This window comes from Ruditapes philippinarum, unplaced genomic scaffold, assembly GCF_026571515.1.
Source record: "Ruditapes philippinarum isolate M1 unplaced genomic scaffold, ASM2657151v2 ctg1134_1_1_1_1, whole genome shotgun sequence".
In the NCBI taxonomy this organism is placed as follows: Eukaryota; Metazoa; Mollusca; class Bivalvia; order Venerida; family Veneridae; genus Ruditapes; species Ruditapes philippinarum.
The window spans coordinates 484,650-500,451 of NW_026855810.1; the positions used below are offsets into that span (position 1 = coordinate 484,650).

At 31.9% G+C, this 15,802-nt stretch overlaps 1 protein-coding gene across 4 annotated transcripts in view; it reads left to right on the plus strand.

Annotated features, from left to right (window-relative positions):
* LOC132744449 (uncharacterized) overlaps nucleotides 1-12,662 on the plus strand; it is a 32,274-nt gene extending 19,612 nt beyond the window's left edge. Inside the window, exons 1-5 of one of the 4 annotated variants that reach the window (XM_060733164.1) lie at nucleotides 7,887-8,346; nucleotides 9,029-9,113; nucleotides 10,353-10,597; nucleotides 11,261-11,396; nucleotides 12,574-12,662. In XM_060733164.1, coding sequence (XP_060589147.1) covers nucleotides 9,035-9,113; nucleotides 10,353-10,597; nucleotides 11,261-11,396; nucleotides 12,574-12,647 — 534 coding nt within the window. In that variant the 5' untranslated portion in view covers nucleotides 7,887-8,346; nucleotides 9,029-9,034 and the 3' untranslated portion in view covers nucleotides 12,648-12,662. Of the gene's footprint in view, nucleotides 1-7,886; nucleotides 8,359-9,028; nucleotides 9,114-10,352; nucleotides 10,598-11,260; nucleotides 11,397-12,573 lie in introns of those variants that run through there. The other 3 variants (XM_060733163.1, XM_060733162.1, XM_060733160.1) reach the window with 3 other exon arrangements.
* The last annotated feature ends 3,140 nt before the right edge of the window (nucleotides 12,663-15,802 follow it).

The following is a 15,802-nucleotide window of genomic DNA, read 5'->3' on the forward strand; positions in this document are numbered from 1 at the left end:
TATGATAAGCCCCGCCTTCTATGTATAGTACATGCTCTGTCTCTCTGTTAGTTGGAGTTAGTTCTTATAATACGCATGTACAGTAAATATTTAAAATTAGAAACAATATTTCGGGTCTGTGTTACCAAACAATCCCTTTAAGGTCTGGTTCTATTTAGATCATTACATGTACATTGTAACACATATACATACCCTGAAATTAATAAACAATTACATTTATTATCAAAAGTATAAATGTGTTATCATGGTGATAATGTTTTATTGGCGCTAGTGAGTAAAATATATCGTTAATTTAGGTACACTAAAATGAAGCACGTGTAATAAGAGTTGAAAAGTAATCGATTTTTTATATCAACTACATTTCTTTCTTCGTCGTGATGACGAATTGCACATTTATAATAACTGCACAAAAGATATTACCAATAAATTTATTTAATTAACGACAAGATTATATATTATATGTATTTCTTTATTGTAATATAATAAGTGTAGCACATACATATTCAATAACAATCATATCAACAATAAAATATATGAAGCATATATGTTATACCAACAACATATCAATAAATTCATAATCGACCGAATCATTCAAAATCACTGTTTACTGAACCCCTTCCTTCGTCACTTTCTTCGTTATGAACAATAGTATTCATAAAACTGTCAAGTAAATCATCTTCAGAAATCCTAGCATTGAGTTTATCTTTACTTAATATACGTTTCAGATCGTTCAGTTTGATATAAGAGTCTTCAGCATGACTCTCAAAGATATTCCGTTCTAACTCGCATATACTGTCATAACAGTCACTGTCATCTTCAAATGCACTTTCGTCATCTTCTGTGACGTCAGTATCGTAGAGGATACCTTCATTCAATTTATCATTCCTTGTAAAAAGCGCGTGTTCTTTTCTAGATCTATTAACAATAAACGCTGTATTCATATCGTGGACATCGTCAGAATCTAAGTTGGAATTTATGCTTTCTTCACCATCACCACGTGTTCTTTCCGGAAGTTGAGGGTCAAAATCAGAGATATTTTCACATCCGACTCCGCTTGTTCTAACAGGTAGGTACATATCGTTACAATCGAATCTGTACGTGTCGTTATTTTGTATCGAATCGTTCAGATATCTTTGCAAAAGTTCCTTTTTGCCTATGTATTCCAATGGAATGTTTACTACCTTAGAATCGATAACAGGTATATTTTTGTTATAGAAATCTTTCTTCACGTTGTTGGTATTGATGTTGTCAAAGAGATACGCTTCCATCTTCTGATCAGTTTTTAATTCATCTTTCATTATCACTGTTCTTAAACGTTGCAGTTTTGTCGCAGCGCTTTTTATCGACGACAATTTTGATTTGATTTTGTCCATGTTCTTCATCTCGTGATAAGAATTTATCAAGATTATCTAGAATAATTTGTGAATTGTATTTCAGTTTAAAATTCTGATAATATGATAGTTCAAAACAACTTTGATGACGAATTCAAGTTTGCTTCTTAATTTATATTCTGAACGTCATGGTATATGAATCTGCAAGAAAACCTAGGACACACTTAATGATTAACACTTAACAATTAGTAATTAGTCTAATTTATTGATCAATTAGTAATTGTTACTATTAGATGTCAATTATATAATTGTTGCGCGTGCCTATAGTGTTAATAGGTGTAAAGCAGGTTAAATCTGTTACTGGTGATTGTGTTTCCAGGAAATAATTTTTATACATAAATTAATACTATTGACACGTGCGGCATAATATAATTAATAATATATATTCTTATAATTAAATGTGACAACGCGTGTTATTACTAGTAATTCAGTCGCGTCCATATACTGCACCATTTAGTAAGACATTAATTTGCAAAGACAGTTATGTTAACATTGGAGAACATTTAATATGTTAATGAATTCGAAATCGAAAAAGTAATTTTGTATTAAAGAAAGTAAATATACTTGGCTTCACAAAAATGTTAACTTTATGACAAATCAATTTACCTACATTTCTCTTGATATTGATATAATAAGCCTTATTTAATATGTATTTCTATTAATTGATTAGATATTGAATATATAATTATTAAAGTGAGGGGCTTTTTTAAACTGAGATAAAAACTCAAATAATTCTTTTTGATGAATAATGCAAGTAAATGGTCAATAAAGTTACAAAACTAAAACAATAATAATAGTATTGGTAAAAAAGACAATTACTAGTATATGAGTATTCGTGAGGATGTACAACATTAAAATTAAAAAGTACAAAAAAAATATCAGTCTAGTTTACAGAAATAACGGCACTGCCAATTTTGTATATGAAATGTATGTAATATATAAAGCGTGAAATTAATTGAAAGAAGACATCGAAAATTAGAAATTTAAGTTTGAAGTTTAAGGCTCTGGAGAATGGGTGATACCTCGGAAGCATTAATCACAGCAAAATTTCATGAAAATTGCAGACTCGGTTTCTTTGAGACTTAAGATGAGGGATAATGAAAAAGTGCATCATCCCTCACCTCCCGCAAGCACCGGCTTGAGCGGTACTCAATTTTCAACACTGAAATATTGCTGGAAACAATGACGAAGGATCAGAACAAATATAACAACACTGAAGTGAAGGCAAATTTTACAGATGCCACACGGCACTTTAAGCCTGCTGATTGTGATGTATAAAGATCTGGAGAAAGGGTGCTCCCTCAGAAGCATTAATCACAACAAAATTACATGAAAATTGCATACTCAATTTGATTAAGACTGTACATGAGGAATTATGAAAAGTGCACCATTCTTCATGCTCTCTAGCACCGGCTCGAGTGGTACTCAATTTTTAACACTTAAATAGTGCTAGAATCAATGATCCCGAAGGACCAAAAAAATATAGCAACACTGAATTGAAGTATGGGACAATGTTTTACAGATGCCACACGGCAATTGACAACAGCCGATTGTGATGTATAAAGATCTGGAGAAAGGGTGGTCCCTCAGAATATATTAATCGTAACAAAATTACATGACAATGGCATACTCGATTTGATTGAGACTGTACATGAGGAGTAATGAAAAGAGCAACATTTTTCATGCTCCCCAGCACCGGCTCGAGAGGAACTCAATTTTCAACACTTAAACAGTGCTAGAATCAATGATCCTGAAGGACCAGAAAATTGTAACAACACTGATGTGAAGAACGGGGAAATTTTTTACAGCTGCCACACGGAACTTGACACCTGCTGTTGTGATGTATAAAGATCTGAAGAAAGGTTTATCCATCGGAATCATTAAAAATTAAATCATAACAAAATAAAATAAAAATTGCAGACTCGCTTTGATTAAGTTTTGCAAAAATTCTTTCAAAAGATTACATGTAGTAGAATTTGATGACATTAAGCATGTGGTCCATTTTACCTGTGTAATAATAACGTGTGTTATTTCAAGTTGTTTTAATTTTATAGTCGTCCCTAAATTCTGGCCAAAAAGCAAAATAAAATTTTGAATTAAGAATATTGTAAGATATTGTTTCGGTTTAAATGTTTTAGAGATGATAACATTTCATTTCAGTTTATTGGCAAATCGGCAAATAAACATTACCTTTTGGCAATTAACAGAATATCATGACAAATATGACCAAAAGTTAAATAGTTACAAACATTATATCATATAATATCTAACAAAAAGAGTACAAGAATGAAACTAAGAAGCAGTTACATATTCAAGAGACTGTTGCCTCAACTAAAATGCAAAATGAACATAGTGAGCACATTTAAGAATAAGCTTTTTATTATTAGTGGACAATATAGTCGAACATTTTTGTATAGTAGGCCATGAAATGTTTCCAAAATAATTGGTTCTTATAACAGTATAAATTGGGCAGCATAAAAGGAAATGGTATTCTGATTCAATAGAGTTATATATACATAATTTACATTTGCGATAATTTCTATCAATGTTAAAAAATCTTCCTGTTTCTATTTCTAACTTATGCGAGTCTAGTCTGAAACAAGCAAACTCTGTTTCTTAACACGTTATTTGTTAAAGATATTTTTCATAACAAAAAGAAGTTTTACAATTTCTGTAATAATCAAGCTTGGGCATATTATGTATAGAAGTATTCCAGTTCGGTATATATTGGTCACGTAGAGGCTGCTTTAACATTGGCATATAATTAAAATTTAAGTTAAAATTACGCTAAATGTCACTACAACCTAAGCTGTCTAACAATCGTTTTATACTGCGTTCATTGAACGCCGCCTTTCCTTGTCGATCTTTTTTTTATCATATTTTATACTGCTTGCCAAGTTACAATCAGCATTTCTATTATTCTGGTCTACAAACATGTTGGTGAGTCCTGGTTATTCATAATTTTTAACCAGAATTTAAGAGTTCTTTCTTTGGAAATAACAGAAAGAGGAAATCTTCCTAACTCACCAAACACAGCAACATTTGGTGTTTGCTGATGTAAACCAAATATATTCTTGCAAAATTTAACATGAATTTTGTCTATTTCTTTGCAATCGTAAATATAACTAAATACCTGATCTATGTTAATTGAAACAATCAAACAGGATGTTAAACGCTTTTCGGTCTCACTGAATTCATGCTCTGTTTCTTGTAGCAAAGAAATATAATCACATACATTGTAACAACGTATTGGCGATGAACATGTATATATGTTTGTGACAAATAAAGTGTTAGTTCTGTTCTGAATTATTTTAATTGAAGCAAATGAACAGACTGGTAAACGCTTTTCGGTTGCACTGAAATCACGCTCTGTAGTCGTATCTGAGCAAGAAATATAATCAGATTTGTATCAAATAACAAAATCAATTCAAATTTATTTTCTTTATTTTAGTAACAAATATATAGCACATACATATTCAATAACAATCAATTCAATAACACATAATATAAGTATAAATTTTGCACGTAAACGATATCAATGTTTTCTAAGAATTGATCTAATCATGTCAGTCAAAATCACTGTTGAGTGAACCCCTTCCTTCGTCACTTTCTTCATTACGAACAAATGTATTCATAAAACTGTCAAGTAAATCATCTTCAGTTATTCTAGCATTGAGTTTATCTTTACACAATGTACGTTTGAGCTCGTTCAGTTTGATATAAGTGTCTTCAGCATAACTGTCAAAGATATTCCGTTCTAATTCACATACACTGTCAAAACAGTCACTGTCATCTTCAAATGCACTTTCGTAATCTTCTGTGACGTCAGTTTCGTAGAGAATACCTTCATTCAGTTTATCATTCCTTGTAAAAGACGCGTGTTCTTTTCTAATGTTACTTAAAATAAACGCTACATTCATATCGTAAACATCGTCAGAATCTAAGTTGGAATTAATGCTTTCTTCACCATCACCACGTGTTCTTTCCGGAAGTTGAGGGTCAAAATCAGAGATATCTTCACATCCGACTCCGCTTGTTCTAACTGGTAGGTACATATCATTACACTCTGATCCGTACGTGTCGTTATTCTGTATCGAATCGTTCAGGTATCTTTGCAAAAGTTCCTTCTTGCCTATGGCTTCCAGTGGAATATTTTGTACCCTAGAGATTACGTCGATAACAGATATGTTTTTGTTATAGAAATCTTTCTTTACGTTGTTGTTATTGATGTTGTCACAGAGATACGCTTCAATCTTTTGATGAGTTTTCAATTCATCTTTCATTATCAATGTTCTTAAACGTTGCAATTTTGTCGCAGCGCTTTTTATTGACGACAATTTTGATTTTATTTTGTCCATGTTCTTCATCTCGAGATAAGAATTTATCAAGATAAGAATAATTTGTGAATTGTATTTCAGTTTAATGTTCTGATAATATGATAGTTTAAAACATCTTTGATGGCGAATTTAATTTTTTTTCTTAATTTATATTCTGAACGTCATGGTATATGAACCTGCAAGAAAACTAAGGACACACTTAATGATTAACACTTAATAAGTAATTAGTCTAATAATTGATCAATTAGTAATTGTTACAATTAGATGACAATATATAATTGTTGCGCGTGCCTTTAGTGTTAATTGGTGTGATGCAGGATAAATCTGTTACTGGAATTCTGTTTCCAGGAAATACTTATTGTACTTAAATCAATACTATTGACACGTGCGGCATAGAATAATTAATAATACATAATTTATTAATTAAGTGTGACGACGCGTGTTATTACTAGTAATTCAGCCGCGTCTATATACTGCACCATTTAATAAGACATTAATTTTCAATGAATTACTGGAAAAACAGCTATGTTAACCAAACGTTTGCCATTGGAGAACATTTAATATGTTAATGAATTCGAAATCGAAAAAGTAATTTTGTACTCAGCAAAATAAATATATTTGGCTTCACAAAAATCTTAGCTGTATGACTTGTATAAATGCTTAATGGTCTTTAATTGGACGCATTTATAAGTTTAAATGATACAATGTCGATCAATATTTCTGACCTTATGCCCTCAAAGGGTATATAGTGAGTGAAAAGGTGAAAGTCATAAGTTTACATTTTGCCATTATTCCTTTCAGTTTTGTAATTTAGTTCGGATGAACGATAAATAACTCACATGGCCAAAGGAAATATCTCGAAATATTTATTGAAATATACATTTAAAAAAAGCGGAGGAGCCTGCTAAATAAGTTATATTTTTATCCTAAACATTTTAAAATATCAGCAGTTAATGTTGGTCATAATAACATTCTGTTGAAATATATAGTCAATTCAGTTATACTTCACAATGAAAAATATGAGCATAATGTCACTTTAAGCTAAATGTTTAAGTTACTGTTACCGGGGAGCGAAAACAAAAGACGGACACATTTCTTGTAAATACAATCATTTTTCAAGATTTGAAGAATTATGAAATAAGTGTTGCTGTGTCTAATTTATGTAATAATTTGAAATGAGCCGCGCCATGACAAAACCAACATAATGCGTTTGCGGCCAGCATGAATCCAGACCAGCCTGCGCATCTGCGCAGTCTGATCAGGATCCATGCTGTTCGCTATATATTTCGCTGTTACTGCGCGGATGCGCAGGTTGGTCTGGATCCAAGCTGGTTGCAAATCCATGGCGTGGCTCAAATAACGACAGATCAGAATGTGAAATATGAAATTAAAGCAGATGAATATTATTTTATTCAACTTTGTCAGAAAGGTATGTAATATTAAAACATATGGTTCATCTATAAGGACAATAAGTACCTTCTTTTGTAAATATAATAGCACCCAGAAAAAATGATTTAAAGATAAGCGATGCTTATTTTGGGGTTAAATTTTTTATGAAAGAAATACATTGAAATTTATTGAAATCTATGAAATTCTTACCGGATATGTCTCACTTGAATGACAGAATGAATACACTATGTGTGGGAAGCTGTGTTCCCTATTACAGGTCAAGTTAAGTTGGTATTTTATTTAAAGAATTTTTTTATAAAGACACTATATATATATATATTCATAGTGTGACCACTTATAGTATGTTGAATTTTAAGCATAACATATCTAATTTGTTTGGAGTCAAAACGTTTATTTTATATTTACAAAGAGACTGTGTATCGATTACCATTAATTTCTAATATCAAATTTAAGCAAAGTATATCTTCAAAGAAAAATGAGAAATTATAATAATAGTATTTTTAGGTTTAAAGGGCCTTTAAGTATGATATCATTAAATTTTCTTATCACGACTGTATTTACTTAAATATACTATCTCATTCTTACATGCATGGTTGCATTTATTTTTTATTTTTATACTTCATCATCAATGCACTTTAACGCATACTAGTATGTAATCTGTGTAATACTGATATCAACTTTATCTTTTTGTAGTGTTTGTACCTTAAATAGTTTGGGGACCTTTCTGTTGAAAATGAGTCAGAGTTAAATCGTATACATACACATGCACAGCGCTTTAACTGGAGTGCAGGTACACATGTATTAGTTACCCTCACTACAGAGCATGCCTATTGATTGGCTCATTTTTGCTGGGGTTTACATATTGTGACAGCAGAGAAAGAGAAAGCGACAGAAATATCATATTCAGATGAACGTTCATTTGTTCCTTTTTGCCGGGGTTTCATATTGTGACAACAGGGAACGTGTTTTATGTTTGACTATGATACAAAAGGGAAAGAACATCAACACACTCGGCAATCTGATTAATACTCGGGGGCTACACCCCCTCGTACAAATCAGATAGCCTGGTGTCTATTACATGGACAAGCCTTGTTGAATGTGTATTTTAGAAGTCACTGGCGTTGGATAAGTAATATTGTTGAAATCTATCAGGAATATTGTGCTAGGGGTGGTGAGGGTCAGACCAGGGACTGTGAGTACTAAATTAAGTAAACAAATTGGTAAATATTAAATAGTTTTCATCTACTTTTTCAAATTTAATAGACAAGAAAGCACTTTTAAAGAAACATTTATCTGGATTGATGTTATTTATTGTTTTTTTATTGTTTTTTTTTACTTTGAAAGGACATTGATATAAAAGTTATTAAAACAAAACGACAACGTTAAAGCTCGAGTGTAAAGCATAATCCAAATACAGTATTCATTATTTATGAAGTTATCTAAATCAATCGCGGTAGGTGGTGAAAGATTATCCCTCGATAAACAGAGGGCCAGTCACATTCGCATTACTCCCGGTAGAGGATCATGAAATTAAACCGGGTAAACTTCGATAAACAAAGGGCCTGTCTGATTTTCAAAACTATTGGTAGAGGATCACGAGATATTTCCGTTAGACTCCAATTAAAAGGGAGCCCGTCAAATTCTCAATATTCCCAGTATATGGTGGTGAAATGTTTCAAGTCAAAGCCCGATAAACAGGGTGCCGCCTGAGAGACCCTCAAACAATCCTGGTAGGCAATCGTGAAATGTTTCTGACTATAGATTATGTTTTTTGTGATGCTCGGACCTATGGCCCTGGTTTGAAATTTGTTTGATAAAGTACTATACCATTACTATTTACGCATTGTCTTATTTGCTATAATCTTATTTGATATTTATTTGATTTTTTAGAAGACCATGGCACTTATAAACAAGGACATTTTATTATTGCTGTCGGGATGGATGATTTTGTGTGCCGAGACTCAAACTCGGGATTGTGAGTTTACTTAGTAGCATATTACACCATTATTTAAAAAAAAGGTTTATTAACATAAAAATATTTCAATTGATTCAATTGGCAATTATGAAAAAATGTCAGTTTCATTTATAATTGTTCGTTGACCTCTTGCACTTGAATAAGCGTAATGTCATTTTAATGTGCGAACTGGTAATATTAAACGAAAAAGACCATTCAGTATTATATCACATACCTGTGCCGATTTTGCGACTTCGTAAAAAAAGTACTGAATGGCCGTGCATATATTTTGACGTGATGTCATTTGCATTATATTTAAACATAGTGTAAAGACACGCTAAATGAACGGAGCGTCCGTGGCCGAGTGGTTAAGGTCGTTGACTTCAAACCACTTGCCCCTAACCGCTGTGGGTTCGAATCCCGACAGGGAGTGTGGATTCTTTCATGTGAGGAAGCTATCCAGCTAGCTTACGGAACGTCGGTGGTTCTACTCAAGTGCCCGTTCGTGCCTGAAATAATGCACGGAAGGGCATCTGAGGTCTTCCTCTACCAGTAAAGCTGAAACGTCGCCAAATGACATATACTGTGTCGGTGTGACGTAAAACCCAATCAAACAAACAAACACGCTAAATGAAAGCGTTAAACTATAGACACTATAAAAAATATTCTTTGCACTTCTAACAGTCTGTAGTCATGTCTTGATATATTATAAATAGAGGATATTGAATGAGTGTAAGTTCAATACTGAATTTATTGAACTCGTTGAATAAAATTATATTATGTGAGCCTCTGGCGAGCATGATATTATTTTATTCAACGAGTTCAATAAATTCAGTAATAACATAAACGAATTTGATTTTCTATTTATCACATGCAAAAAAAGACCGTTTAAAGTGAAAAAGAGTCATTTTTCATTGACGTGCCTATAGTATAACGCTACCATGTAGCACGTCTTTACACTATGTTTGTATATAAAGTTATAAACGCAAATGACGTCACGTCAGTATAGAACATGCACGGCCGTGCAATACCATTTTTACGGAGTCGCAAAAACGGCATGGGTATGCGATAAATAGAAAATTATTTTCAGGTAGGTTATTACTGAATTTACTGAACGCATTGAATAAAATGATATTATGCTTGCCAGATTTGTGTTTGTACATTCATTGTGTTAATACTTTGTCAGGTGTAAAAAAATATTCATTACAAAATACAGGTTGACGTGTTAACAATATGTTCATATAAAATAACGTATTTCAGTATTCATGGATTCCCCTACAGCATGCGGTAAAACATTCGCGGCAGGTGATCGAGAAGTGTTTCGTGTAAAACCACGAGGAACAGTTGGTGTATCTCACCCTACAACAAACTGCGTCGTGTACTTTGAATATAGTCAAGCAGGTTCGAACTACAAGTTTGAAATTGTGGTAGAAGCGGCTTCATTTCGTGACTGCGGGCTTCAGCTACGTATATTTGATGGCAAGAGCACTGGTGGCAATTACCTGGTTAGAAAATATTTTGCTATCATTTAAATTACGCCAAAACAATTTAGTTTTATACATTCAGTTTCATTATGTTGTTGTTTTTTCGTCCCACCAATGCTTGCTGAGAAAATTAAATTGCGATTATCGTCTTCACAATGGGGAACAGTAAGTAGCCATTGTGGGCAATATTGATGCATCAAACGGACACAAATATCTGGAAAAAGGGGAATTAAAAACAGCAAAATAACCTGAGAAGACAAGTCGGTTTGATGGAGTCTGTACGTGAGGGATAATGGAAAATGCAACATCCCTCACGCTCGCTATCACCGGTTTGAGCAATACTCAATTCTCAACACTTAAAAGCACTGGACTCAATGATCCCGAAGGATCAGAAAAATATAACAGCATTGAAGTGAAGTTTGGGGCAACATTTTACGGCTGCCACACGGCACTTGACACCTGTTGTTGTGATGTTTAACGTCATTTTTCTGATCTTTGCGAAAAGTTCAAACATTTTAACAAGATACAAATAAAGAATGTAAGAGTGTTGTGAGTTGAAGTATAATAAAGAACAATGTAAACAAAGAACAGCTTTAATTCTATAAAGGCCAAGAAGTAATATATGTTACAGCGGAAAATTATGCCTGTTTTGATAAATGATAATATACTCATGCCTTTTTTCAGCGAGTATTGGGCTGTGGTTCAACAACATCTACTGCACAGTTCTATTCGAAGGACAGGGCAATCACACTCATGTTGACTCGAACTCAGAACCAGTATTTCTTCGGGAGTGACTTTCAGCTCAAAATACAGCTTTACTGTAAGTTAGTCGTAACGTAACGTAAACTTAAAAATTAATATCGGTCGTAGCGGTGATTATCGGCTATTTAACACCGGTTTGGAGTTTTGATGCGTAGAAATTGAACACGAAGCCCGTGGGTTTGAGTGGTTATTTTTTTTTCGCATCAAAACGTCAAATCTAACAAGATAAAATAAGGAAGATAACTAATGTTATTTTTTCAAGCGAAAACAACTTCCGGTGCCGATTTTCGTATAACGCACCCTACTGTTGCTAAGGTATAGAAATTATTTAATAAAAGAAATAATAAGAACTTTCGTCTAAGTCTGGATTGTTTACATCAGTGCCACATTAATTATTCTTGTATGTTTGAAATGACGTCACTCTAGGGCGTTTATGAATGAGTTGTATACTTAAAGATGATGTCATTACGCTGCTAACGGATTGGCGCCGTTTTGTCAAAATATTTATTAACTGATATGGATCAAATCTGTGGCGTTAGTGTATGTGAGATATTATTTCGGTAATGTATAAAAAAGAAAACATGATAAGAACTGAAAATATCCATAAAAAATGCGTTTTTTGTTGCTTTAAATGGCTTTTTAAACTACATAACAGCCGCACATACAAGTAGTCCCTAACCATTGTTTATTGGCAGTTTAACACCTATTATTTTTTCATCTTTGTCTATAGTGACAAAATCACGAGGAGTGTTAGAATTATAGATATAATGATATGAATCAGTAAATAAATATTTGTTTACTTTCAGTAAATGAGCAAGCAAATAAATGTTATTTAAAATTGGTACAATAATTGGTGAACAATCAAACAACAAAAAAACAAGAGGTTGTCAGTTAGACTTAGCAGATTTGCCTCGAATTGATTGAAATTATTGTGGGTACAATGTGATCAGTTTTTTTAATGTTAAATGTGCATCATTGAAAATTAGAACAGAAAAAAAAGAATCCATAAAGAGAGCCCAAAACTGCAAGATTGTATGTTAATACGAGAAACCTGTAATGTGTAATAATTTTAACTAAAATGTGATCCCTCGCTTTATATTCTTGTACAATTATAATCCGAAATAGAAGGTAGATACTCATTTCATATTTAAGAGTGGAATAGAAATACAATATATACTGTATATGTCAAAAATGAAAATAAGTGGTAAGTTTACATTAAACATTTTTTATTCCAGATGATAGTGATAGTAGTGAGAGCAGCAGTCAAGATACCGTTGACGGTAAAGTATCTTTTTCTATTTCTCTATAACGAGACAAAAAAAACATGTTGGATTATTCCGACGTGTCGCAAAAATTCTCTTTCATTTTCTTGATGACGTCATAATTTGTTTGATAGCGTTTTATTTTTTAAAAATTTTTTGATGGCGTATTAATTTGTTTGAACATAGTAGGCCTAATGGAAAATTCAAATATCTTACCAAATCATTAAACATAAAAGTTTATGAACATTTGTAGTTATGTTTTAGCCATGTAAAAATACATTTTTGTGCGTGCAGTAGATGAAATAGAATCAAAATACCATCGAAATAATATTGATCCAGCATCTACTTAAAACATCAAATTGTTGTGTTTTTTGGGTTGTTTTTTTTTTACTATTTAAGGAAATGTTGTAAGATATGTTTAGTTTAAACAATATTTTATTTATAAGTATTACATTTACATGATAATTGACAAATAATAAATAGTACGGATTGAGTAGGAAGCTAAGCTTTTAAAGATATGTTTGTCTTTATACCAATAAAATTTATGTTATGGTTTGTACACATGTCCGTCCACTCAAACTATTAATACCAGTAAAGATTTAGATCTACAAACAAATCTATTTACAAGAAAAAAAAAGATTTTACAGAGTAAAATATTGAATTTTCAGATATCAGTGGAGATGTCAGTGGTGCAGATAAATTACTGGGTGGATCTATACTTAACATAGTTATTATGTTACTGTTATGGTAGCCATGGAATGTACTATATGCAATCAATTTTCTGAATGTGATGACGACATATTACAACTTTGTAAAGTCAGTGCTTTCAGTTAATGTTGAAAAGAAACAGTGAATTTACGAGAAGAAGCCGTACGTTATCACGATCAGACCGGTGGAAAATAATTTCACTTCGAATGTGTGACGCGCATTTCAGATAAAGTACAGAACGAAACATCATAAAATAAAATCCTGTGTACCCAAGAAATTGTAGAAAAGGTTATTACTTGTACCTTTACACTAGAACATCACGAATTTCAGCGTCATAGTGTTACTTTGTTGCCTTTTGTTGGAAAAAAGCTTATTTTGTGACACTGTTTTATAATAAAGAAGCAACTTTAAGGGAGATATGGTCTTTCTTTTGAAAAAAAAACACATCCTGTGTGAATTTTATAAACAGACTCATTTATTAGCTTCAAGACTTGTATAATTATATTCTGAATAAAAGATGTTTTCTGATGGCATATATCTTTGAATGATTTTAAAGGTGGTAAAATATTTTCTTTTCTTCTTGACATATTTTGTCATTCTGTTTAAGATGACCGAAAGGATCACATGCTTATGAAAATTTTAATTTCCTGCCCGTCCCATCCATTTAACATGTAGGTACATTTGTTGATTGGTGACCAGTGTGACATTCGTTTTTTTCTGTATTTCAATGTTTAAATTCCAGCATGTGTAAGTACTGTAGGTTTATTCATATTAATGCCTTCTTGTAAGATATTATTTTGATGATGTATTTGCCTAAAACTCATTGAATCTCAGGAAAGGCTAAATCTTGCAAGCAGGATTTGGCAAGTCTTGAAGAATATGCTACTAAAGAGGTGATATGAAAGTCTTTGTGTAGGATGCGCTTTATGAAGAATATTATCTTTTGATTATAATTGTACATGTAGGTTGACTAACAGAGCATTTTCCATTGTGTTTGGTGACTTAAAAATGCCACATACTAATAATTTAATTGTATATGATAAGGAAATATGATATGTGATTCAAGTGATCCTTGAGATACCTAAAAGCAATCTCTAAAAAACTGAACTTCGCTTGTGTCATTCATTGAATGAAAACTTAAAGGCACATTATGCCTCAGAAATGAATAAATATTGACCACTTTAGTAAGTTTAAACATGTGTTTTACAACATTAAATAATGGTTTTCGAGCATGTTACATGATTGTTTCCTGAAGAAAATAGCGCGAACTGTAACATTATAAGTCATAAAGGTAACAAAATGTAAACGACTTCCTTACAAAATACTAAATCACTATACTTATTGCCAAAAAGCAACAGAAAAAGAAGAAAGTTCAGGTAATTGGCCAATTATTCAATTGTGGAAAACTTTAAAAGAGTACAAAAGATATATGAGATTTTGAGAAATAAAAATGAAAGTTTTTCTGGGGCATAATGGGCCTTTTAAGCCTAGCTAAAAGGACCGTTGTAACACTAAATAACATGAAGAAAGACTATGCTGCATTCGACCCTAAACCCTTCCTCTTTTATGTTTATTCTTACCTGTATCTGTCATACTGTAATCAAATCTATACAAGTACTACTGATAATATTACATGTATTAAACTTTATCATTCTGTAGTGTCACATAACTATATTTTGTCTATCTATTACCTCAGAAGGACATATTGAAAATAAGTATACTTCTTACTGTGTAACCTTCGTATTTTATCTTCTATAAATAAAGATTTTATCATTCTTCTTCTTCTTCTTCTTCTTCTTCTTATTATTATTATTATTATTATTATTATTATTATTATTATTATTATTATTATTATTATTATTATTATTATTATTATTGGTAAAATATTCCTGTATTTTAGAAGAAACATTGGATTGTAACAATAGGTAATGATATTGAAATCTTTCAGGAATATTGTGCTAAAGGTGTTAAGGGTCAGACCAGGGACTGAGAGTACTGAATAAACAAATAGATAAAACAAAAAATTGTTTTTGTTTTCATATTCTTTTTTTAAATTCATTAGACCAAAAAAAAATTTCTTTCTGCGAGCAATGATAGCACAATTTCAGCAATAAACACGGATCTGCTAAACAACGTTAAAGTTCGAGTGTTTGTTGAAATAAGCTTAACATGAAAAAACCAAAATTTCAGTCATAAACTTACCGTCAACAGCAAACGGCCATTTTTATGCACCGCTTCTGCGACGAATACTCCACCACTGCTGCGATGGACCCACCGCTTCTGCGAAAGCTATGGCCAGTGTGGAATTGCACAGTAATAATCACTGCACTTTGACAAAAGATATTACCAATAAATTTATTTAATTAACGACAAGATAAGTTCAATTTTTTTTATTTATTGTAAAATAATAAGTGTAGCACATATATATTCAATAACAATCATATCAACAGCAAATTATATGTAGCATATATGTTATACAAACAACATATCAATA